The sequence below is a fragment of the Triturus cristatus genome, chromosome 11, assembly GCF_964204655.1.
Source record: "Triturus cristatus chromosome 11, aTriCri1.1, whole genome shotgun sequence".
Taxonomy (NCBI): Eukaryota; Metazoa; Chordata; class Amphibia; order Caudata; family Salamandridae; genus Triturus; species Triturus cristatus.
Window position 1 is genome coordinate 626,549,864 of NC_140594.1, and position 27,205 is coordinate 626,577,068.

Sequence of the window (27,205 nt, forward strand, 5' to 3'; positions counted from 1 at the left end):
CCTCTGCAAGGCAGAATCAGCTTTCTCTCCAAAAAGCTTTTCCCCATCAAAGGGCAAGTCAACCAGAGTGGCCTGAACATCAGATGAAAATCCGGAAGAGCGGAGCCAAGCCTGCCTTCTAGTAGCTATGGAAGAACCCATAGCTCTGCCCACTGAATCAGCCGTATCTAGGCCTGACTGAATAACTTGCCTAGCTGCAGCTTGAGTGTCAGAAATAACCTCCATAAAAGAACCCTTCTCTTCATCAGGCAATTTTGGAGCCAACTGTTTTACAGAGTCCATCAAGGCATGAATGTAGCGGCCCAACAAACAAGTGGCATTAGTTGACTTTAGTGCCATGCCAGCTGATGAGAAAACCTTTTTAGCTGACTTCTCAAATTTTTTGAGTCTCCGTCAGCTGGCACTTGTGGAAAAGCCCCCGAAGATGGTTTGGAGCAGGATGCTTGCACTACCAAACTCACTGGAGAAGGATGAGAGGAAAGGAAGCTCGGATCTCCTGGAGCTACTCTATCTTCTCGCCACAGTCCTAGAAACAGCAGGCGAGGAAAGTGGCTTGCGCCAAACGTCCATAATAGGATCTAAGATAGCCTCATTAAAAGGCAACAGAGGCTCGACAATAGAGGAAGGCGAAAGGAGAACCTCAGTCAATAAGTTCGGCTTATACTACGCAGAGGGCAACTGTAAGTCCAAACGCTCCGCGGCCTTCTTTACCACTAAATGGTAAGGAGGCAACTCTTGAGGATGAGAAGATCTGGAAGAAGAAAGTTCCCACTCAGGAATGGTGTCCAATCCACTTGCCTACTGAATACCTTCAAACTCATCCGTTGAATCACCCAATTCACCTTCCTCCACTTCATTTGCACGATACTGCTCCTCCTCAATAGGCCTCTGAGCCTCTCTCCAAGAGTGGATCCGTGCACACGGCGTCGGCGGCACCGTATGCAGAGTCCGCTGCGCCGATGGAGTTGGCGGCGTCACACGCGGCGCAGCTGGAGTTGGCGTCGGCGTCGAGGGAGGCTCAGATGAAGGCACGCGAACCAGGCGAGGCCGGGAGGAAGGCTCTCCAGACGGCGCCGGGAACTGCCATGACGGCGCCATCCGAATGAAGGGCATAAATGGTGCCTGAGCATAGTGTTGTGGCACGCCCAAACTGAATGCCATTGGACCCACGGGACCAGAAGGTGCACCGGATGGGAAGGCTGCTCTTTGGAAAACTCTGTACATAGCATTAAAAAAATGCGACGGATCCATACCGGGGGTCGGGAATTGCGGTATGGATTCGAACCTGTATCCAACCGAGGAGTAGCTGGAGCCGGAGCCGACGGATCCTCTACTGGATTCACTGAATCACCTTCAGGCACAGGAGAGAGTTTGGCAACCTGATCAGGCTCGGCGTCGGAAGCTGGAGAATCCATCGGCGCCGGAGACTGCGCCAGAGTTATCTTTGGGGAAGGAGACTTCTCCAGAGAGACACAAGGAGATGGAGAGGGCGAAGGAGAGACCAAGTCCTTACTGCGACGTCGAGGTGAAGGCTACCTCGAAGCCCTACTCTTCGTCGACCGGCGCAGAGAGTCATGCTTCCTCTTTTTCTTGTGTCTTCTCGACTTTGACGAGTGCGAAGTCGACGACTCCGGCTTCGACTTATCTCATTTTCGACCTCTACCTTCCTTCTTCGCCTTGGCCATGAACAGCTTCGCTTCTCTTTCTTTTAGAGCCTTAATGTTAATTTTCCTACAACAGGAACAGTCTTCCACGTCGTGATCCGACGACAGACTCCATAAGCAATCTTCAAGGGGGTCAGTGATGGACATGTGACCCCCACATTCCCTACATGGCTTAAAAGCGGACTTTCTCGACGAAGACATGAGTACTTTAGAACCAGTAACCCAGAAGGAAACTACAAAGTAAGTCGACAATCAAGGAGAGTGCTGGAAAACCGTTACGCGTCGACGGCGCGGAAAAAAGGGAACTGACGCCATCACGCCGACGTGGTTCTCTTATGGCTCCAGTGACGTCATACGGAGTCGCGAGCAGAGCCGTGGAATTATGACGTCCACGTCGGCTTGGAGAGCTGGGAAAAAATTCTGTGGAATGCTGGCTCAGGGGATATTCACTAGGTGAGGAATCCACTGGCAGATGTATCTATCAGAAGCATAGATGCAAAAGCATTAGACGGAATCCAGCTTCGCCATTAAGTTCGGTCATTTAATGTTTTCTTTTGAGGCAAACAGGTCAACTTAGAAGACCGATTACCATACTGTGATACCCAGACATGTGTCTGCTTGGAAGGCCTTTTATTTTTATGATTTAGTATTTGTTGCTGTCCAGCCATACAATATAAAGGAAGGCCAAGGAAGGACTAACATGCTGTGTTAACAGTCTTGACATTTGGCTAGTGAGTTTTATAAACTTTATTAAGGCGCTATGTGAGCAAACAGATGAGGCAGATGTTCTACAAAAATGCAGGTGAGTGTCTTATCCCAAATAATCTGCATTGCCATACTGTCTTCTCTTTTTAAGCAGCAATTCTACTTTTACTCCATACACTGATCCATTTGTACCTATTATAACACTGCTAAAAAACCTATATTAACCGACGAATAAACATATAATTTTTATTGCCATTATAGTACGTGGCGGTTGAGTGGTCTATCTGAATTTGTTACCACTTCGCTTGAAAGACTGGTAGAAAGCACTGCAGGGGCAGCCTGGTAGCCAGATGCTCCAAAATATCAATCATCTACAAGAGTTTATTTCTTCAACCATGAACATTAGCAGTTCCAGGGGATCTACCCGGCCAGTCAGTGTAACCATCAACAAAATAGTTTGAAAAAATGGCAGTCCTGGCAGGCATGACTCTCTTAATCACCAATGGAATGTACCTGATGACTTTCTATAAATACGAACATTGTCCTATCCTTTGCAACACCATTTAAGGGAGATTCTGACTTAGAAGCATTCAATCATAATCCCACAGATGGTAGCTTCGCCCCATTGGCTCTTCAGCCAAGCACATACACTAATTTTCCTATCCTTTGCCCATTAAGTGATCCCGCTTACGATGGAGACACACCTGCAAATATTGCAAAAGAGTGTGCAGGATCAAAAAAATTAACAGTGGCATTACCTGTAAGAAATGATGCTACAGTCCCGATAGGAATATATTTTTTTGTTGCAAGGATGTATAATTATCGAATTCGTCTTCATCACTCTCCATGAACAGAGATCTAGCTTTGAGAACCAAGTTGTTTTTCTCAGGTAAGAAAAAAAGCTAACCTGCAGGACTGCTTTGCTAGTGCTTGAGACAGGATAAGAGACTGAATAAACAAGTTGCTTGCCTTCGGTAATGCCTGTTCTAGTAGAGACTCTATCTAGCAGCAGATTCAGTACCTTACAATTATCCCCAGGCATCAGACTGGACCTGGATTTTTACAGTGTACAGTACCCCTGCGACAACGGTAGGTAGTGTCCGTCGGGTCCGCATGGCGTCGTCGGCGCCGGAAGGGATGTGCACAGTATCTATACAGGTGCTACACCAGCCCGCTGATGTCAGCTTCTTTTCACGATTTTCCATGCCAGGATCACAGGGACAGGAAGAACAGTGACCACTGGTGTGGGAAACTAGGGCCCTGAAAAGGGAAAGAAAGCCCTGTCCCTAGAAATTTGTTCGCAGAGTGGGGAGGATGGATGGATCGGTAAGGAATCTGCGGATAGACAGAGTCTCTATGAGAAAAATTTATCAAAGCTAACTTGTTCATCTAAAGGAGACTTCTAGCCTCAGCTTCCTTACCTTAGAATAGATACCCAAGCAATACCTCCCTGGAGGTGGGTTTGTGAAACAATTCCACACCACTAAGATCTGCAAGCCCGAACGTGCAAAGTGCCTGTCCCAACGGACCTGAAGAACAAGTTATTTACCTTCGGTAACGATGTATCTGTAAGAAACATTAGTTAGTTAGATTCCTCACCTTAGAATATCCCCAGGCGTCAGGCTGGATCCGGAAAGATTTTTCGTCAGCAATACTCCTTGCGCGTCGCCAGGCGTCGTTTGCGGCTCCGCGTCCTTCGTCGGGCGTCGGAATGACGTCGGAGTACTTAGACGCCGCCCTCGCGCGCTGACGTCAGTTCTTGTACATAGCTTTCCGCGCCAGGAACGCAGAGCCATGCAAGAGACCGACACTGGTGCCAAAAAATCTAGGGCCCTAGAAAGGATAGCCTTAACCCTAGATGTCGGTTTGCAGAACGGGGAGGATGGGTGGGTCGGTGAGGAATCTAACTAACTGTTTCTTACAGATACATCGTTACCGAAGGTAAGTAACTTGTTCATCTGAAAGAAACACATTAGTTAGATTCCTCACCTTAGAATAGATACCCCAGCAATACCAACCCCGGTGGTGAGTCTGCGAACCAAGATCACACCAGAAAGTCCTGGAGAACAGAACGGCCAAAGAAGCCATCTCTCCAGACTTGGCTGTCCAGGCAATAATGCTTGGCAAACGTGTGCAGCGAGGCCCACGTTGCTGCCTGACAGATGTCCTGCAAAGGGACTCCCCGTCCCAGGGCAGTAGTAGCCGCTGTGGCCCCGGTGGAATGGGCTCTCAGCCCTACAGGAGGGTCCTTTTTAGCGAAGGAGTAAGAAGCCTTTATACACAATACGACCCACCGTGAGATGGTCCGCTTGTGTACTGCCCGCCCTTCCCTTCTTAGCACCCACGTATCCAAAAAAAGCTGGTCGTCCACCCGGAACTGTTTGGTGCGGTCCAAATAAAAGGACAGCGCCCGTTTTGGGTCCAGACGGTGGAGCCTCTCTTCCTCTTTTGAAGGATGCAGAGGCGGAAAGAAGGTGGGCAAGGTGACAGATTGCCTGATGTGAAAGGGAGTTACCACTTTTGGAAGAAAGGAAGGACGAGTCCGGAGGACAACCTTGTCCGGATGAACAGAAAGACAAGGAGGCTTGGACGATAACGCCGGGAGCTCACTCACCCGTCTAGCCGAGGTGATAGCTACCAGGAAAGCAGTCTTAAGAGTCAAAAGACGAATGGGACAATTGTGAAGAGGCTCAAAGGGAGCGCACATCAGAAAGGTCAAAACTAAATTCAAATCCCACTGAGGCATTACGAAGGGGACAGGAGGAAACATGTGAGTAATGCCCTTAAGGAAACGAGAAACAACAGGGGATTTGAAAAGAGAAGGCTGATCAGGAAGTCGTAAGAAAGCAGAGATAGCTGATAGATAACCTTTCAAGGTGCCCAGAGCAGAGCCCTGCTGGACTAGAGAGAGAAGAAAGAGGAGAACCTCAGAAAGAGGGGCGGAAAAGGGATCCACAGCCTTTGCTGTGCACCATGCCACAAATTTGTTCCACCTGCAGGCGTATACTGTTTTAGTGGAGGGACGCCTGGCTGCCAGAATAACGTCACAGACTTCAGGAGGCAAGTCAAATGGCATCAACTGTCGCCGCTCAATCTCCACGCATGGAGGTGGAGACTGGACAGGTTCGGGTGGAGAACCATCCCCTGCTGCTGCAACAGAAGGTCCCGAAGAGGCAGGCGTGTCGGAGGATCGATTGACATACTGAGTAGCTAGGGATACCAGTACCTTCGTGCCCAATCCGGAGCCACTAGGATGACTTGGGCCCGGTCGCGCCTGATCTTCTTCAGCACTCTGGGCAGAAGTGGTATAGGCGGAAAGGCGCACAACAGACCGCAACTCCACTCATGACGAAAGGCGTCACCGAGCGAGTGCCGCCTTGGAAACTCCAACGCGCAGAACTGCGGACATTGCGCGTTCTCTTCGGTGGCGAATAGATCTAACCAAGGCTCTCCCCACTGCCGAAAGAGGCCTTGCGCCACGTCCGAGTTTAGACGCCATTCGTGATCCATCATGCACCGGCGGCAGAGTTCGTCTGCTCTGGCGTTCAGAGAGCCCGCCAGATGTTGAACCACCAGGGTGATGCCCTGGTGTGCCAGCCATGTCCAGAGGCGCTCCTGACAAAGGGACCACGACCCCACCTCGCCCTGTTTGTTGCAATACCACATGGCGGTGGTGTTGTCCATGAACACCTGCACCACAAGTCGGATCGCTCTCAGCTCCAAAAGGTTGATATGGAGCCGAGTCTCCGCTGGAGACCAGAGTCCTCTGATCTCCGCCTCCCCCATGTGGCCCCCCCATCCCAGGAGGGACGCATCCGTCACTACTACGTGCTCCGGTTGGGGTAGGGAGAGGGATCTGCCGCGGACCCAATCGCGGTTTGTGAGCCACCACTGCAACTGCTTCGCAGTGCCCTCCGAGATCAAGACATGGTCGGACAGATTGCCACGATGCTGGGCCCACTGAAACTTCAGGTCCCACTGCAGAGCCTGCATTCGCCACCTGGCGTAATGCACCAACAGGATGCAGGAGGCCATCAGCTCCAGAAGCCGCAGCACCAACCTGACCGAAACCCAGGATAGAGGCCGAAAGATGGGAATCAGAGCCTGAATATCCTGGACCCGCTGCTCCAGAGGATAGGCCCGGAACTGCGCCAAATCTAGAACCGCTCCGATGAAGAGGAGCGTCTCAGGTGTGACTTCGGCACATTGATGGAGAACCCCAGTAAATGCAGGAGGTTGGCCATAGTCTGGAGGTGGGAGACAATTGCCTGGGGCGAGCCCGCTGAAAACAGCCAGTCGTCAAGATAGGGGAAGACTGGAACCCCTGATCTGCGCAGATGAGCTGCGACCACCGCCATCACTTTCGTGAACACCCGAGGGGCACTGGTGAGGCCGAAGGGGAGCAAGGTGAATTGAAAATGCCCCTGACCCACCGTGAACCGCAGGTAACGCCGGTGGGGATGTGAAAATAAGCGTCCTGCAAGTCCAACGCTACCATCCAGTCTCCTGGGTCTAGGGCAGCCAGAACCTGAGATAAGGTGAGCATCTTGAACCGCTCCTTCCGGAGGAAGGCGTTGACGCTCCTGAGGTCCAAGATAGGGCGTAGGCCCCCTTTGCCCTTCTTGGGAACCAGAAAGTAGTGGGAATAGCAACTACGACCTACTTGTGGACCAGGAACGCGCTCGACGGCCTCTTTGGCCAAGAGGGCCGTAACTTCCTCCCAGAGAAGAGTCAAGTGATACCCCGACATGCGGTGGTACTGTGGTGGCATGGCTGGAGGGGTCGTCTCGAAGAGGAGGGAGTAGCTCCTTCCGACGACTTGCAGCACCCACCTGTCCGGCGTGATGGAACGCCACTGGGCGGCAGAGTTTGCCATCACCTGCTCCACTGGAATGGGCCTGAAAGCTCGGACTAGGAGGGCTTTCAGGCGGATGCTGCCGGGGTGTATGTGGACTGACCAGCACGTTGTCCTCCAGTACCGCCTCGGCGGAGTCCGCGTCCGCGTGCAGGTTGGTTCTGCGGCCGGTGGCTAGGCGGACGTGAGGGGGCGCCCCTTCCTTGGCCACGAAAGGCGGAAGTTTGCGGCCGCGGGGCCGAGAGACCCAAGGACTTGGCCGTAGCCCGGGAGTCCTTGAAACAAGCCAGCGCACTATCCGCCTTCTCGCCAAAAAGGCGAGTGCCATCAAAGGGCATATCCATGAGGGTACTCTGGACATCCCCCGAGAAAGACGTGGACCGTAGCCAGGCGTGGCGGCGAAGCGCCACCGTGGTCGAAATTGCCCGCCCCAGCGAGTCCGTGGTGTCTAGTCCACACCGTATGGCATGCCGCGCTGCATCTCGCCCATCAGCAAGCGCCTGGGTGAGCGGTGACCGGGCCTCCTCCGGACACAGGGGCACCACATCCTCCACCGCATCCCACAGAAAGTGGGAATAACGGTCCAAGAGGTAAGCCGTATTCAAGGTCCGTAGACCCAAACTCAGGGAAGAGAACAGCTTCTTTCCGAACTGTTCCAGCCTCTTGGATTCCCGATCCGGAGGAGCGGACAGGAAGGAGGATTGGGAAGTCGAGGCCTGGATAACCAGACTCTCGGAAGTGGGATGTTGGGACAGAAAACTGGGGTCGCCCGGAGCAGGGCGGTGGCGCCGGGCCACATTCCGATCCACAGGAGGTACTGTGGAGGGCTTGGACCAGGTGCCCTGCAGAACGTCTACTAGTGCCTCATTGAACTGCAGCAGAGGCTCTGTAGAGCTTGCTGACGGTTGAAGCACTTCTGTGAGGACATTAGTCCTCACGGCCACAGCAGGCAACTCCAGCCCAAGGGCATCGGCCGCCTTGCGCAGCACCACTGAAAAAGCTGCACCTTCCTCCGAGGCCACAGTCGGAGGAGAGATGAAACTAGCATCCGGGGAGGTGTCCAGACCACTGGCATCCCCCAGTTCGTCTGCTCAGTCCTGTGAAAGGTCGGCCTGTCTGGCCATAGGGTCCTCAGACCCCTCCCAGTCACCCCCGTCATCCGATTCCTGATAAACAGTAGGAATAACCGGAGCCGTGCGGTAGATAAATTGCTCATGCATCGGCTGCGGCGTCGAGCGGTGCCGCATCGGCGCCCGGCCCGGACTGAACCGGGGAACGGCGTCGTCCGGGGACGGCGCCGGGTGTGGAACCGGTGTCGGTGCCGGCGGAGGAGGCGTTGTGAGGTCGACCGGCGCCAGCAGAGATCCAGGCCTGGATCCCTCGGGGACCTGCGGCGTCGGGACCGAAGTCATCGACGGCGCCGGGGCCGGAGCCACCAGCTCGCGAGGTCGCCCAGTCGAGCCCGCGGGGCCCGAAGACGCGCCGGCAAGCGTCGACGGCGGAGCCAGGCCCCTCATGGCCGAGAGGAAGGCGCTGATCTCCACCTGAGTCGCGTCAGTCCCAGGGACCGGCGGGTATGGAGACGGACGCGGCTCCTGCGGCTTCGACGGAGCCGCGGGGGTTGGACCACCCTGACCCTCGACCGACGAGGGGAGTCTGAAGAGCGGTGTCGCCTCTTGGACTTCTTCGAGCGCTTCGACTTACCCGAAGACCTTGAGCCCGACGAGCGATGATGGTGACTACGGCTCCGCGACCGGTTCTTGGACCTCCTCCTGGACCGAGACCGTGAACGGCGCGGAGCCGAGTGCCGAAGCTCGAGAAGCTTACGGGACCTCTCCTGCCTAGCCTTCGAGGTCAAGGCCTGACAGTCGAGGCACGACTCCGCATCGTGGTCGGGCCCCAGGCAGTAAAGGCACCGGCATTGGTGGTCCATCACCGACATCAGTCGATGACAGGAGTCACAGGCCTTAAAACCAGGCATCATACCGGCACCAGAGTCGAGTCGACAGAAGACCAAAAAGAGTCAAAAAAGTTTAGTCGAAAAAAGTGACTAAGGCTCTTCCCGGATCGGCGCTGTCTAGCGCAGAAAAAACTGATGTCAGCGCGCGAGGGCGGCGTCTAAGTACTCCGACGACGTCATTCCGGCGCACGACGCCGGACGCGGAGGCGCAGACGACGCCTAGCGACGCGCAAGGGTTATTGCTGACGAAAAATCTTTCCGGATCCAGCCTGACGCCTGGGGATATTCTAAGGTGAGGAATCTAACTGACGTGTTTCTTTCAGATTGTCCAGGCAGTAGCGTATTGTGAATGTGTGCAAAGATGCTCACATTGTTGCCTGGCGGATTTACCGGACCGGGATTCAGCATGCTAACGCAGTGGCCCCAGCCGTGACTCTGTTGGAATGAGCACGCAGGCCTTCAGGGGGTTGGTTCTTGGCCAATATATAGCATATCTAAATGTAGAGCACGATTCTTCAGTGGTCCGTTTCTGCACAGCCTTTCCCTACTTTACTCCAATATACCCCACAAACAGTTGGTTGTCCACCCAGGACTCTTTTGCGCATTCAAGGTAGAACGACAATGCTCTTTTGGTGACGTTGCATTTCTTCCTTGGAGGGTTGTGGTGGAGCATGAAAAGTAGGCAGGGTGATGGACTGGCCTACATGAAAGGGAGTGACAACATTCGGCAGAAAGGAGGTCTAGTGCGAAGGACCAGCTTGCCTGGATAGATTGTCTGGTTCGGAAGCTTAGATGACAAAGCCTGAAGCTCACTGACCCTCCGGGCAGGTGGTATTGACACCAGGAAGGCAGTCTTGATGGTATGGAGCCTGAGAGGACAATTGTTTCTCTGCACCATGCCACAAACTTGACCCAATGGCAAGCGTATAGAGTCTTGGTGGGGGAATGCCTGGATGCTAAGATAACAGCGCAGACTTCGGGCAGACGGTTGAACGATGTCAACTGTCGCCGCTCAATCTCCATGCAAGAAGGCAGAGCATAGACATGTTCCGGTGGAGAACCATCCCCAGCTGCGACTGAAAAACATCTAGAAGAGGCAGCCTAATAGGAGGACCAATGGTCATGCTTAACAGTTCAGGATACTACACTCTGCAAGCAAAGAAGGATGCAACAAGAATGACTTGGGCCTAGTCGTTCCTGATCTTCTTTAGAACTCTTGGCAGGAGTGGTAAAGGCAAAAAGGCAGAGGGCCTGAGGCCCACTTGAGATGAAAAGTGTCTCTGACAGGCTTGCCTCCTCCGTTGGAGCAGAGGAGCATTGCCCCACTTAATTGCCCCCCAAAGCCCCAGATATGAAAAATAAAATGGCAATAACCATTTCATTTTTCATCCACCCATCCCGAGCACGGGTGGGCCTGCTGGGTGGCACGAGCAGCAGGAAGGAGGGTGGGTAGGCTGTGCACTTTTTAAAGTGTGCATGTCCCTTTGGCCAGCAGTCTTGGGACCCTCTCAACCCAGCTGTCTTAAGACAGCTGGATTGAGAGAAAGTGCAGGCCTTCAGTGTGCTGTGGAGCACCGAGACAGGCCGCTCCCTCCAATCAGGGCGCTGCTTTAATGCTGTGAAGAGCACCAGGTTTGGTCAAGGGAGTTGCAGCATCCAATTCCTGAGGTGAAAGAAAAAAGAGTCCAGGGCGGATGATGTCATGTTTTTAAAAGAATATTATTATTCCTAGGAAAACCACAGTTCCTTCTTTCATGAGGGTGGAATATGCTCTGAGTGGGGTCTTGAGAACTCTTTACTTTGTGATAACAGGTCTGTATACATTTGACTATCCACCTGTTTATGCCTGCCTTGGACATGGGATGACCTCTATGGGTCTTTACAAAGGAGACAAACAGCTGATCTGATTTACAGAATGGATTGGTCTTGTCAACGTTGAACACAAGATCTCAATTGACATCCTATATATGTAGTGCTCTTTCCGCAACTAATGGGGTCAAAGAAAGACAAATGGAAACTCGCTAGAAGGAGGGTTAGTGACGTCTGTCTGAGTTTTCTCACCACAAAGAGAAGCACCAGGAGATGTAGAAAAGCGTAGGCAAATAGCCATGACCAATTCATCCACAGTGCACTGCCCACGTAGAATGGATGTGGATACCTGGTGGTGAACCTTGAGCATTTTGAGTTTTCCTGGGATGGCAAACAGATCTATTTGTGGGCTGCCCCAAGGCTGGAAGCAGTTGTGAAGGACCTAACATTGCAGTTTCAATTGTGGGCTTGTTGATCGGCCCTACTGAGATGATCCGCAAAGTTGTTATTTGTCCCTGAGAGATTCTCCGCCAAGAGGTGAAATATGTACCCAATGCCAAATCTCCAGTGCTACAGTGAGAGAGCTGAGGGAAAGTGTGCTGTCATGCTTCAGAAGGTAGTACATGGCTGTCACGTTGTCTGTCCTGATGAGATCTAACATGCCTCAAATGACCTGTAGGAAGGCTTTCAGGACTAAGTGGATGGCAAGCAAATTCAAGAAACTGATGCGACGACCCTGCGGATGAGAGAGACACTTTTTCTGGACTGTTATGTCATTGAGATGCACTCCCCATCCGGTGAGAGAGGTATTTGTGGTAATTGTCATCTGCGAATTGCAAAATGCCTGCCTTGCGCAGGATAATGTTGCTCCACTAATGCAGAGCCACTCGGTCTGTACCAACACTACATCTTCATAGTGACCCTCCCTTCGAGACTATTGATCCGCAAGGCACTCTTGGAAGAGAGGTATACGCAGCCTTGCGCGAGGACCAATGATGATGCGAGAGGCAATCGTTTCTAAGAGGTGCATGACGGTTCCAATGATGACTAGGCTGAAAAAGAGGAAGCAGGTGCTTGAAGGCTAAGACACTTTATTGGTTTGGGTAGGCTTTGCCTGTGACTGCCTTTAGGACTGACTATCCAAAAGGTTGTATTTGAGGCGGATGCAGGTGGGACCTGGTAGCATTTATGGTAAATCCCAAACAGTGAATCAGAGACATAATTGTTTACGTGGGTGCCAGACAGAGCAGCTTGCTACAGCTCTTGATCAGCCAGCCGACTAGGCAGGGGAGAATGTGAATACCCCCCCCCCCCATCACAGATGAGCAGCCCCCACTGCTAGGCCCTTCATGAATACCGTTGGAGCCATAGTGACTCTTGAATGAAGCAAACTGTAGTAAGTGGACAACACTACTAGTTCAAAGCAAAGGCACCTCTGAGTAGGATGAATGTGGAAATAGGTGCCCTTAAGATTGAGCGTAGCCATGAAGTCTCGCTGTGAAAGAAGGGGGATGCTGTCCTGGAGTATTGCCATGCAAAAATGTTCTGACAGATTGTATCGATTGAGGGGTCTAAGTTTAAGGATGAGTCAAATGGAGACATTCTTCTTGGGGATTAAAAAGTAGAGTGGACACCTCTCCTGTTATGATCCAGGAACACCCTTTCTATGCTGTATGCACTTCCTCTTGAAGAAGGGAAGGTGTTTTGGGGTGAGTGTGTGACCTTGGGGTAGCATGCTTTGGTGCAAGGACCCATGTCATACATGATTTCTCCCCAGCTAGGGAGGAAATAAGAGTTTCCTCGACCCAACATGGGAACATGCGAAGTGTGATCGAGGGGTGGCTGGACAAGTCACAGCTTGGAAGCGGCAGCTTTCTTGCTGAAGCCAATTTTAATCCTACCCTTATTGTTTTCTTCAAAGGAAAGGTTGAAGAGATGCAGCTGGACCTGGGCTTGAACCAGACAGAGCCAGGTGTGGCGCCTGAGTAGGACGCCAATAGTAATGTCCTTGGAGGCTGTGTCTGTGCGATCTAAAGTGCAGTGAATGCTGGCACCTCAGACACTGTCTCCTTTCCTCACTTCCTGTACTGCTCCGGGAGATATTTTAAGAGTTCCTCCATCTCTTCCCCTTGTGTCTGTCATAGTGTGACAGAAGAGCCACCGAAACATCTATTCCCCAAAGGGCTGCCACTCCTACTGCCATCCTCTTTTCTGCAGCATCTACCGTCTTGCTCTCCTTACCTGAAGTAGGAGCAATACCGGTGGACTCGGCAGGATCATGTTTTGGGGCAGTGTGTACTATCAGGTGTAATGTGTTCCTTAATGTTCATCAGGTCGCTGAAAGACAGCTTAAATTTCTTTTGACTCTTGGGATGACTACTCTAGCCTTGACTACCTCCACGAAATTGTCTGGGGTGGATTTTTACATGCCCTTTAGCATAGGGAGGAAAAGGAACTGTGTACTCCGATTTGGAGAGCATCTCTACCAGGAAATCCTCCTCTTACAAGGTGACAAGAACTCCAACCTTTAGGAAGCCTGCAGCCCTCTGAATGACCTCATGATATGCTGTAATGTCATAGGGGGAGAGGGGGCCGGAAGGGGACATGAGTCAGCAGAATCAGCATCAAAATCCCCTCCCTCTTAAAGTGTCTCTATCAGAACCACTGTTCTGAAATCATTACAAGTATCACAGTAATCTTAATTAGACAGTCAAGAGGTCTGTCCCTATTTCTGCTTCAAACTAGATTATGACAGTTACACCTACCTTGGAGTTAAGTCACTTGGAGGATGAAGTCCAGAAGCTGAGTGCTTTAGCGTTGTAGATAATTAAGAGCCCCCTCTAGTGAGGGGGAGCTGTTTTTGAGCCCCAAAGTAGACAATGAAGAGAAGCTATTCCTTAACAACAAATGAGCCAAATAAGAAATAAGCAACGGATATGAATGATTTAAATCGGTTCTAGGATATCACTTCGAGGTGTGGCAATCACTCCAGACGTTGAAAGGAATGGGCTCTTCCTGCCCACCTTTTAACATTAGCATGCTCTCCTTGGTCTAAAGGCCCTGCATGATTTATTCACAACTATGGTTTTTGACCCATTTTGTGGGTATTGGGGTGTGGGAGAAACCTTGACAAGCCCTCCTTTAGATGTCAGGTTCAAACATTCATTTTCTGCTCCCCGAGGGCTATAGGCCTCAAATTCCAACAATGCCTGAAACAAGGCTTTCAACGTTCTCATAGCACATAGAAAATACACCAAAGGTTTCTATCTGATGCCACAACTTTTGTCAGACTTAAAGTACACCTTGAAGGATGCAGTAATGTCCACAGAGCGCGATTACACTTCAAAACTATAAGAGAATCAACCTTACAGAGAATAAACATTTTCAGATTTGCTAGTCTTGTGGAACCACCACATGACATAACAAAAAGGCTAAATTGATACATCGTATTATGGGTCTCTTTTGAGTAGTTCTTAATGGTATTAAGAAGCAGAGATGGCTTTTGCTGTTTATTTTTTTTAAAATACTGAAAAACAGTTTTTTTCTAAAAACGACACAGGGATTGAAACAGCAGCAGAAATGAACCATAATCCCAAACCCTTGGGATAATTCTTTGCAGAAAAGACAGCGTTTACAACAGGAGATTTGATAGTAATCTTGCTGCTCTGGTATGCAGGGAAGCCTAAGAAGTAAATCATCAGCAGCTATGTGATGGTTGATAAAGGGTGTGGTGTACAATTAACCACATAGACAAAGATGCATCACAGGTATGACTGTTTCTTCCTCACCGTCAGCTCCTTTTGAGTTTGTTAGGATATGTGCAGTTTGCAACTACACTGTCACTGTGAACGTATACAGAACACTATGGGGATGTACTGTGGCTGGTGATTATCTTTAGGAATTTGTAGATGTGCTGAGGATTAAAAATATGTGTTCTCAAAGTCACTGAAAGTATGAATACAACCTTAGAACCCATATATATCCATGTTAGTGGATGGGGAATACTGTAAGAATCTATTTAAGAGCTAAATTCACCATGTGAATTCCGAGAAAGGTTTTGTGTACGATTGAGTGATAACAATGGATTGCTTCCTTACCGTGAATATTCCTGTGGGTACGGTGAAGAGTACCATGTCTGAATTTCATACTTTCCAAACTCGATGAGGGCCGGACATCGGAGTTGTGGATCTAGTGGCCCAGTCACTCCAACTTTCTGTGAAGAAGCAAAACAATTTTAGGAGCGTTATGAATGTTAGAAAGAAACAAAGGAAATAGGAATAAGAGAGAGATAACAGGAAGAAGAGATTTTAGGAGTAAGAGTAAACGAAGGTGAGATGGAGAGACCCGGAAAGATTTTGGAGATAGAACACAGAACGAAGATGTGAGGTGGTAAAGGACAAAGAATATGAAAATGTGGCATCTAATGGAACAAAAGACTGAGTCCAAGAATGAATGAGAGCAAGATATAAATAGAAAAATATCCAAATGAAAGAGAACAGAATCTTTTAGATGTTAGACATAAATTGAAGTAGGGGCAGTTGGGACCCGATTAGCATATTTTACTCAAAACAAATAAAGGTGATGGAAGAAATGTCTGGAAAAGGTTTACTACTGGCAACTGCTTGGGGTAGTATTCTAATTCATCGCTTTTCACCCACATTGCCACTCTAGACAAAGACCCATCTTATGCAAATCAATACTCATCCTGCACCTCAGGGGAACCAGTCCATTTCAACCCATGGCTTAACATCAATCGCACAAAAAGTGATATCAGATATGAGATTCCTGCTTACTGTGCCATACGATCCAAGCTACATCTCAATGACGAAGCCGAACAAGACAGAACCTGGTCTGAGGTAGCTTGTGCTGCCTTCTGCAAGGGGCTTTGTCTGACAGTTCAAAGGCACTGTTGTCATGAGAAGTAGGGTCAGTATTGATTAGCATAAGGTGGGCTTTTTTCCAGAGTGCCACAGTGGGGTAAACCTTGAGTTGGAACATTACCCCAGGCAATTGTCAGAAGTTAGACATTTTGCATGCATTCCTCCCATCACTTTTTGTGAGAGCGAATCAATCGCCTCAACATCGTTTCCAAATTAGCTTAAAAAAAAGACAGTAACATTAATGTCAAGTTGACACACCTTTAACACTACAGCAAGGTCAAGTAGGTCTATGGAAGCAAAGTCACAAAATAATTACTATAGTGACGTCACCTCTTCCCACTCCAGTGTGACTCTTTTTAAAGATTTACTTGCTGGTCATATTCTTTACAGCAGTGAACTTATTTATAACATGGTGGGACATGTGCAGTTGAGGTAGCAGCAAACAGACTCACAGTTTGACTAAAACTGCTTCTTGTTTTACCTGTACATTGACATATGTGAAAGTAGGTAGTGAACTCCATATCAGTGCTTTACATGTCTTCAGTATCAATATGGTAACAAGAAACTTAAGTGCTGCAGCTTGTGGCTGGTTGAAAATGCTCTCAAAGTAAATGGTAGGGTTTCATTAGCTGGTATGCTGAAGGTTGTATAGAATTTACTATATTTATGTGGAAAAACTAGTCTTTACAAAATCATTTCCATGGGCTCACTGGGCATAAGGAACAAAGACTTAATTTGTATTGCTGAGCTCTCTTTTCTCGTCCGAATAATAATGAGAAAAACTTGTTTCATGTAGCGTATCAAATCAAACTTCTGCTACTACTTGCGGTTGTGTATGACAGGTGCCAAAATTTACGATTTAACTGTACTCAATTTACAGCCTCAGAAGGATGCAAGACTGAAATGGCATTGCTGATATTTCAATTTGTGTGTAATAAGCTTGGCCCCTCCATCTACGCTGTTGCACCAGTCCCTCCTTCACCGGTGGGTGTGTTTCCTGTAAGAGTGCTAATTGAACCCCCTCCTGTTTAATTTACGCAAAATAGTACTCCCAAAATGTTAACAAAAAGCTATTATTCCAACTCCCTCTGACCAGGGCAAGTAGGTGGACTCTCCCTCATCCAAACAGTTTACAAGAAGATATAGGAAAGTAGGATCTCCTTCTATGGTTACCCCCACTTTTTGCCTGGTGCTAAGCTGTATTTTGACTAGTCTGACTGGAATCCTGCTAATCAGGACCCCAGTCTATCTGCTTTCTCCCTAAACTGTTGTGCTCAGTACTTAGGTACACCCCAGATTGGATACTGGGGCACCCTTGTAAGTCCCTAGTATATAGTGCTAAGGTACCCAGGGCATAGGTAACCCAGAGGTCTCCCATGGGCTGAAGCATGTATCATGCCGCCCATGAGACACCGTTCAAAATGGAACTACAGGCCTGCCATTGCAGCCTGTATAAGCTGGTGCTAGCACCACTTACTAAAGATAAAGGTTTCCTATATCTAGGGTCACTGAACATATACCTCTAAGTCACCCCTAGAGCAGGCCTTTGCAATCTTGAAGGTAGGGTGCTTGGTTCTAAGTGAGAGGGTGCCCCTTACAGGAGCAGGACCCCCCTGCAGCCTAAGGAGTCCATTGTCCTGGGCTGTCAGAGCGGAAGCCATATACTATATAGAGGGGGACCGCGTAATTACACGATCACCATCTCAAAAACGGCTGCAACGAATCCCATGGTTTCAAACATGTTAGAATCATACCACCACACTGTAAACCATATGCGAGGTACGATTCCAAGCACTGGAAGAGCCCTCCGTTAGGCTCTCAGTGTTCCCGGTACCAGCCATCTTGATCCGGACAGCACAAAATGGTTGCTGCCGACCAGAGACATGATTCTGCCCTCCTGCTGCTGAGCCAAGCTCAAGCAGGGGAAGGCAGAACAATAGGCATCCTGTCACAGGGAGGTGTGACCACCTCCCAGGCAGGATTTAGTGTATTGGGATGGGAAGGGCGCGCTTGCCAGCGCCACTCAGTCTGCATGAGGGGCACATTTGGTATTCCTGTGCATAGTCCAGTTCAAACCAGTCCTGGGAGCCATTGGCTCCCGCTCTAGCGAGAAACTGGACAAAGGACATGGGAGTAACCTCCTCCTGTCCAGACCCTCTCCTGGGAGAGTCCCCTGAATCTTCCCAACCGTTTCCCTAGGGTACTTAAGGGCTTACCTGGATGTAGGTCCCAAGATTAGCCATTGGGTAAGATTCATATCAGACACCACTGCACTTCAACCGTCTGGGCACTCTGGACTTCGTTTAGGCCTGACTTCGTCTCCCTTCCAGGCTGCTGCATCGTCTGTGCCTGTGCATCATACAGGAACCATCATGTGAAGCATCGAAGACACTTGAAAAAATCTCCCTTGGAGTGAAGGAGTCACTCCCCTGCATTCGCAGGCACCACAACTAAGATGACCGGTCTGCTGATCCTGAGCTCCTACGGACTGCGAAATGTTCTGCAACCTAGGAGGTGGTTTTCCACAGCTCTCGAGGCCTGCCCTGTCCTCTCACCAAGTTTGAGGCCAGTGTCCCTCGTGGGTGTTGCAATAACCGAACCCCTGTGCAACGCGTCCAACTTGTAGTTGAAAAGGCTTGTTGACTTTTATCCAAAAGATCTTCGGGCTACAAGTAGCCCCAACCTCGAGCATGTAAAAGCGACCAGAACCTTCAGCCACACCGCATCGTGTGCATCGTGGCTTGCATCTTTTTGTGAGCTGCTTTAGGTCCTCTCGCGACTCCACTGCCTTTAGCCTGTGGCTCCATATGAGGGTCACCTTTGCTTCTCTTGGGCTCCCCTGTTTGCTCAGGACCTGCCCGGACTCCCCTGCCTTTGGTGAGTCCCCTGGACCTTGCTGGTCCCGATGTTGCTTCTTCTTTAATTCCTTCTTTGGTTGCATTTGCCAACGCTTGTTGGTGCTCCCGCGGGACACCGGCCCCTCAGCACTTGAAATCCTTCGTGGGACAGCTCGAGCACTGCTCCTGGTTGTCCTCAACTTTGCCTGGACCTCACAGCTGCAGAGTCAATGTCATCGTCATCCATCCTGTAACACCCAACATCGGACGGCATTCGTCTTCCAAGTCTCCTGGTCACTCCTCAGTGACATAGACTCTACCTCTCTGCTTGCAGGTACCTCTCATTTTAAATACAGCTTTGGATTCCACCGGACACTTTCTCCTCTTCCAGCAGCGGCACTTACTGAAGTCCTCCATTGGGTTCATCTACGGTTTCCGACACCACTTCACACTTATGCACCTGGTGTAAGTAACATTGGTACTAGGGTATCCATGGGTGGGGTGGCTTTCCAACCTTCTGTCTTCCTTGGGGTTTCTTCAGGGTACACTGGGATGGGTCCTTAATCTTTAAAAATCCAACCGCAACTTACACGTAGAGTTGTACGGAGCACGCTGTAGTGTTTCCACACTGCGCATGTTCTCCGTGGGGTCCCTATCTACTCACCTTGGGTGGTTCCTTGGGTCCCCAGCACCTCTACGTCCTCTCGACCTTGTCTTAACCCGAGGCGTGGTTCTTATACCACTTTCTTAGTATATGGTTTGCCCCCCCCGGTCCACTGTGTATTTTGGGCTATTTACTGTGTTTCTTTAATGAAGTATTGTGTGCATTGTGCAATCTTAGGGTAGGAGATATTTCTATGTGTGAGAGAGTATTATAAAATAAGTACATATTTTTATAAATACTTTGTGTCGTTTTTCACTTAATCCATACTACAAGATAACATTCTGGTAAAACAAGCTGCTTTACCCTCCTTCTAGACTAAGCCTCAAGGCTACTCTCCACAGCTACCACTTAGAGAGCCTTCCAAGGTTGTCTAAGAGCTTTTCAATCACCAATCACCATAAGGGTTGTCTGGACTGGTGCACGGTGCCCACTTACATTAGTGGATATCATATACCAGGCCAGCTGCTCACGGTTGATAAAAAAACCGTGGGAGTTTCCCCGCATTTCTCAAAGAGAGGGGATGGCCAAGAGAGTTCCTAAGATAGCGTGCCATCCGTCTAGTGTAAAAGAACAAGTTACTTACCTTCGCTAAAGATGTATCTATAAGAGACATGAATTAGTTATAGATTCCTTACCTTATAATTACTCCCAGGTGTCACACTGGATCTGGAGAAATTTTCGTCAGCAATACACCAGCGCGTCGGTAGGTGGCGTCGGTGGACTCCGCGCCCGTCGTGTTCGCTGGGATGACGTCACGGTGCCTACTTAAACGCCGCCCCTGCGCTCTGACATCAGTTCAGTTAGTCAGTTCAGTTAGCCTCTAAAAGTGCCCAGAGCAGAGCCCTGCTGGGCCAAAGAAAGGAGGAACAAGAGAACCTCAGAAAAAGGGGCATAAAGGGGATCCCCCAGCCTTTGCTGTGCACCATGCCACAAATTTGTTCCATCTGCAGGCGTATACCATCTTAGCGGAGGGACGCCTGGCTGCCAAGATAACATCACAGTCTTTGGGAGGAAGGTCGAAAACTGTCAACTGTCGCCGCTCAATCTCCACGCAAAGAGGTGGAGGACTGTCCCCTGCTGCTGCAACAGAAGATCCTCCCGAAGGGGCAGTCTGATCAGAGGATTGATGGCCATGCTCAGGAGCTAGGACTACCAGACTCTTCGTGCCCAGTCCGGTGCCACAAGACTGACTTGGGCCCGGTCGCGCTTGATCTTCTTCAGCACTTGTGACAGAAGTGGTACAGGCGGAAGATGCAGGAGGCCATGAGGCCCAGCAGCCTCAGGGTCATTATCACCGAATCCGGGATAGAGGCTGAAACATCAGTATCATAGCCCGAATATCCCGGACTCGCTGCTCGGGAGGATAGGACCAAAACTGCACTGTGTCTAGAAAACTTCCGATGAAAGGGAGCGTTTGAGAGGGAGTCAGGTGTGACTTTGGCACGTTGATAGTGAACCCCAGCAACTGCAGGAGGTCCGCGGTAGTCTGGACGTTGGAGACGACAGCCTGGGGCAAGCACACCTTTAACAGCCAGTCGTCGAGATAGGGTCAGACTGGAAAACCTGATCTGCTCAGATGAGCTGCGACCATCACCATCACTTTTGTGAACACCCGAGGGGCACTGGTAAGGCCAAAGGGTAGCACGGTGAACTGAAAATTATCGTGGCCTAGCATGAACCATAGATAACACCTGTGGGATGGCAGGACGGGGATGTAAAAATAAGCTACCTGGAAGTCTGACGCTACCATCCAGTCTCCAAGGACGAGGTCAGACAGGACCTGAGCCAAAGTTAGCATTTTGTACTTCTCCTTCTGGAGGAAGCGGTTAAGGGCCCTGAGGTCTAAGATAGGACGCCGGCTTTTGTCTTTCTTGGGCACCAGAAAGTAGCAGGAATAGCAACAACAACCTACTTCTGGAGCAGGTACCCTCTTGATAGCTCACTTGGCCAAGAGAACTGAGACATCCTGGCGGAGAAGCGCCAAATGATCCTCTGACATGCGACCGAGAGACTGTGGCATGGAGAGAGGGGTAGTCTCAAAGGGGAGGGAGTATCCCCTTTGGACTATCTGCAAAACCGACCGGTCTGACGTGATAGAATGTCAGTGGGGGAGGTGATGGCGAATCCTGCCATCCACTGGTCACTGATGACCCTGAAAGGTCAGACTAAGAGGGTTTGGAGGCTGCTGAAAAGGGGGGGGGGGGGGGGTAAAGGGTGGACTAGCCCGCCCGCTGGTTTCTAAACCTGCATCGCTGGGTCTCACGTCTGCGGCCACGCAGAGGCTGGGCAGCTTGCGTGGGCCGGTGGCTGGACTGGGTCGGACGTTGTGGGGTGCCCTTATCGTAGCCACGAAACAGACGAAAGACAGACTGTGGGGGACAGGAGAACGCAGCAAGGCCCAAGGATCTGGCCGTAGCCCGAGAATCCTTAAAACGCTCCAGCGCCGAGTCCGCATTGTCACCAAATAGGCGACGGCCATCAAAGGCCTTTACTAGCAAAGTTGCCTTCCCCCAAAAACCAAGACGTCCTCAGCCAGGCGTAGCGCCTAACAGCTACCGACGTGGCAATCGTTCTGCCCAGAGAGTCGGCGGTGTCCATTCCACAGCAGGTTGTGAATTTTACTGCATCTCTCCCATCCACCCCTGCATGAGAGAGATTGGCTCGGGCCTCCTCCGGACACTGAGGCAGCACCCGCGCAACCGTATCCCAGACTGTATGGGTATAGTAACCCAAGAGGCATGCAGTATTCATGGACCACAGCGTCAAGCTGGCCGAAGAGAACATACTCTTCCCAAGGTGATCCAGCTTCTTGGATTCCATATCAGGGGGTGCGGAAGGGAATGCGCCCTGTGCTGGGCTTGGGCCAAGTGCCCAGAAGGACGTCCGTGAGGGATTCATTAAAAGGCAAGAGGGGTTCAGATGAAGTTGCCACCGGTTGAAGCACCTCTGTCAGGAGCTTAGTCCTGACTGCTACTGTAGGGAGCTCCTGGCCCAAAACCTCGGCTGCACTACGCACCATCACTTCATAAGAGGCTCCCGCCTCCGTAGCCACAGTAGAGGGAGAAAGCATGCCAAGGTCTGGGGAGGTATCCAGACCACTGGAGTCACCCAACGCCTCTCTCCATTCCGGCTCTTCCAGCGGGTCTGTTAAAGGGTCCAGCGACCCCTCCCAGTCCTCATCACCACCCTCTGGACGACAGGGAACTCCTGGGATGAACAGGGGCACAAAAGTACCCCCTGACGTCAGATTCGACGCCAGATGACAAGAGCAAAGAATGTAGGGAGACCCTCCGGTGCCACTTCTTTTCAAAGTCACCTTTTAAGATAGTCTATCATATTGGTCATATCAATCATTTTGAATTGGTCAAACAGCAATCAATTGTAGGTCCAAACCTATCGGAACCTGGAAGCAGTCTACCCTCATGTGACGATCTTGCTTCCTTCTTCATTGAGAAATCTAAACTCGTATCATCTGACCTCGCTGCTAAGAATGCTGAACTCCTCTCCTCCAGAGCAGCATCTCCACCTGTCCTCTTTGAAAAGCTCAACTTTACCCCCCGGACCCCTAAGAACAATGCGGCCTGGGGCACCTTTACACCGATCAGTGAACAAGACATCAAAAAGATTCTCCGGAATATCAACCCGTCCAACCACTTCAGTGACCCGTTACCTCCATCCATTTTCAAGGAAATCAAGAATGCACTCATCCCTACCTGGACAAGGATTGTAAATGTGTCTCTGTCACAAGGCACAATCCCGGATTGCTTAAAAGCAGCTCAAGTATCCCCTATACTAAAAAACCTTATGTTGATAGGACAGACCTCAATAATTTCTGACCTATCTCCAACATACCCACCCTTGCGAAACTCCTTGAAAAATGCGCTCAGGTCCAACTCTGTGCCCACATTGAGAACTACCAGGTCTGGGACCAACATCAATCCGGCTTTCGGACGGGGCACAACACTGAATCGGCCCTCATTCATGTAATGGATGACATTCTAAAGATTCTCGATCAAAATGAATCCTGCCTCCTGATCCTCCTTGACCTTTCCTCTGCCTTTGATACGGTCAATCATGACAACCTCTTATCCATTCTGCAAAACAGGATGGGTCTTGGTGATCAGGTGCTACAGTGGTTCTCGTCCTTCCTCCATCACAGATCGCAAAGAGTCAAGGCAAATCACTCTGTCTCCAAGCCTTCGCCCGTTCTCATGGGGGTCCCCCAAGGATCTGCTTTATCTCCTATCCTCTTCAACCTTTGCTTGGAACCATTAGCTAGCGCACTTAACTCCATGGATATCCATTTCCACATGTATGCCGATGACACGCAACTCTACTTGAAAATCTCATCCCCGGAAAACCTCATATCACTCAACACCATCCTAACTTATACTCAAAACTGGTTAACTGAGAACCATCTCCTGCTCAACACCTCAAAAACAGAATTCTTGCTTGTCTCTCCTCAGAATTACACCCCCAATCTTGACCGCTGGATGAGCCACCTCACTGCTTTCAACTGCACTCCGCTCATCGTAAACTAAGCCAAATCTCTAGGAGTCACCATGGATAATAACCTGAATATGAAAAATCATATTAGCAATACATGTAAAGGAGCAAACCACTTGATTAGGACACTCAGAAACATCAAACCTTTCCTTCCACTGAAGGATTTCAAGCAGGTGGTTCAAGCTCTGGTCCTACCGAGGATAGATTACGGCAGTGCTACCCTCTGTGGCCTGCCCAAATACACCCTGGCTTCCCTAAGGGCTTCACTGAATGCAGCCGCTAGATTGGTTAAAGGCTCCAAACGCAATGAGCGCATATCGCCAGTCCTAAAAACTCTAAATTGGCTCCCCTATGAAGCACGAACCCAGCTAAAAATTGCCACGATGACGCACAAAGCTATCCACTTCAAGACGCCCAGGTATCTGGCGCAAAAACTTGAGCTATCTGGTGGTGCAAGAGTCTCTACAAGCGCTACTACCTTACTCTTGAAACCACCTATCTTTAACAAAAAGAGAACCTCTCACAGAGCCTTCTCTGGTGCGGCTCCATGGATATGGAACTCTCTTCCTCCAGAAATACGCAGAATCACCAGAACAACGGTGTTCAAACTGGAAGTCGAAAGATTCCTGATGAACAAACTCCTTCAGTAATTGGGCTAATCACCTTGGCCCATTGACATTGTTCCTTCTTCTATTGTGTCAACATTTATTACTATACTTGACATTCTTTGTTCTGCTGTCCTCTCACTGTACTTTGTTTAACATAACTTCAATGTGAATTTTCGTGCACTTTATGGTTCATTTGTATTTTTTTTCCTGTGGTTGTTTCCTGTTCTAGTTTGACTGTAAAGCGCTCTGATATCCCCTGGGATCTTGTTCGTGCTATATAAAACTTTATAAATAAATAAATAAAAATGGATCCCTCTATTTTCTCAGAAAGACCTACAATCCATGTATTGTTATAGCTTCGGCCATAATGATTTTCAGCATCCTCCGCCCTGAGTGTGTGAATCTTGGTATCCATATTGGTCATTCTCTCCATTGCCGAGGTGAGTGTGGGGGGTACATCTGCCAGCATTAGTTTTTAGCGATAACTCTCTCCACGAGGTGCCTGTGGTCATCACGTAGGAGGCATGTCGGGGTCCGGTTTGACATGGGTTTGCGCAGGTTCAAAACGGGTGCCATTTCGCCACCACCTCCCTCCCGTGACCTATGGTGCATTGAACATTTGTACCAATTAATAAACTCGGTTCCTCTCTACCTCTGACGGAATCTACTCTGAGTGTTTTTGGATATTTTTAACACTTTTAACCCTAGGTTAGGGTGGGCCTAAGCGCGTCCATACCGCCGGGTTCTCACTATCACATTCCTGGTCCTGATGAAAGCCTGATTAACACTCATAAAGGCAGAAACATGTTGACCGGACCCCCAGGGATAAAATAGAACTTTTAATTCTAGTTCTTTATCCCACACTTCATTTTATACATGTCTGATTGGCAAAATTAATTTTAAAAAAATTGACAAAATTTGGACATTTTTACATTTTCACTACTCACTCTTCACCAAACACTTTATTTACCAGTTCCGCAGTAAAACTGGCGTCGCAGCACACTAGGGTGGCATTCGGCCACTCCTGGTGGGGGCCTATGATTAAGCATGTCACCAACCAGGCTGGTGAGTGAGGGCTTTTTAAAAAAAAAAACTAGAGGTTTTTTCTACAGTAGAGACTTACTGTGACTATTTCCATACTTGCTCTTCCCTTCTTCTACTAATTTGACACACTCCTTTGTTGATTGTTCGTTCCATCACGTAGGAGGGCCAAGTCAGAGCTCAGATTGCCTATTTTAGCCTCCAGCGCTGCTCAAGATGCAGAAATGGCTTGGAGGATTGCATGTAGTGAGGTGTGCCTATCCTCCTCACCCATTTGCTGTCGGGGACAGATCCAGCAGTGCTCCCAGGATCCGTGTCTCGCCTGTGGGTGGTTCTGCCCATGTTCGTCGTGGGTGGAGTCGTGCCAAGAAGAGTCAAGCCAAGAAGACTAGGCAACAACATATTTACAACAGTGTGTATTTGTGTAGGCCGCACTGGTGCAGTGGTTCAAGGAGCAGTTCCAAGCTATGCCAGTGACTGAGCTTTTTTTGGAGGGAGGGGGGGGGGGGGGGGGGGCTATGGGCTATAGTTGCAATTTTCTCCAGAAAAGTAGCCGCTTCCTACAGCACTACAGGGTTTGGCGTCAGGCCCTCCATTGTGGTTTTCCCCGCTTTCTGTAGCGCTCAGTAGACCCACAGGCCTGAAAGTCAGTGGCCTCCCAGATCAATGTAGAAACAATGGGCAGTCCTCTAGGGTCAAATATTACTTGCCTTGCAGCAGCCGCCGGCCAGCTGGGTGAGGCGAGGCTTCACTGCAGCTTTAGCTGGGGAAATGTCTGGAGCTCAATATAACAGTTCTTTACTGCTAGGAGGCAGCTCCTCATGTCTGTATTAGCCCGGAGGAGGTAATTAGCAGAGTGTCATAGGCCCGTATGGCATCACCCCTTCCGTATCACCAGTATACAGCACACTTCCAGTCCCATGGAAGCGGCCCACTGCCGCCAAGCACGCAGCCACCAGGACATCTACCGCTATGCAGGCCGACCAGCTACTCCCTCACCACTTCTCCCACGCGCCGACAGCAGATGGTCCCTCTCTCCACTGTGCTTAGCCCAGGGAGGCTGCGTACATCCACGAGCCACCAAGTCTCGCTGACTCTCTGCAATCCCGCGTCAGTCAGTGTTAGGGCTGCAGCACGCGCCGGTCCGGACAAAACTCGACAGCATCCGCCGGTATATGGCCCAAGTATGCGCTGCTCTCACTGTCACAGCCGATTCGCCTTTACGGTTTCTTCCCCCGGCCTGGGGATCTGAAAGTTCTGCGCCCTCCACTCCATGCATCAGGCTGGGGCAGATCGCTCTCTTCTGGCTCTGAGCCGCCTGAAGCAAGGTTGCCAGAGGATACGCTGGACCGGGGACACATGTGGTACTGCAATCAGGCGCTCTTCTCCCCGATAAGTCCCAGATATCACAAATATAGCCCTGTGCTTGCATAGTAAGGATAGACCTAGACATATATAATTTGCCATGGTCGAGATGTTTGTCCTATACTGGATATTAGTAATGCTAATTACTTTGTTTAGTTGCATCTGGTTAATGATCGCAGTACATTTGCTTCATAATAGCACACTACAATAGTTCAAAAAATGTATTACAAACTTACTTTGTGTCTTTCTTATGTTTACTATGGGCATGTATGAGTGAGTAAGTAACAAAAGGGGAGGATCTGTTTCCACGG

At 49.9% G+C, this 27,205-nt stretch overlaps 1 protein-coding gene across 1 annotated transcript in view; it reads right to left on the bottom strand.

Moving 5' to 3' along the window:
• Positions 1-27,205, bottom strand: part of KAT6A (lysine acetyltransferase 6A) — a 1,365,605-nt gene that overhangs the window by 566,025 nt on the left and 772,375 nt on the right. The window contains exon 9 of the mRNA XM_085634070.1: positions 15,091-15,206. Within this exon, the coding sequence (XP_085490196.1) occupies positions 15,091-15,206 (116 nt within the window). The remainder of the gene's footprint in view (positions 1-15,090; positions 15,207-27,205) is intronic.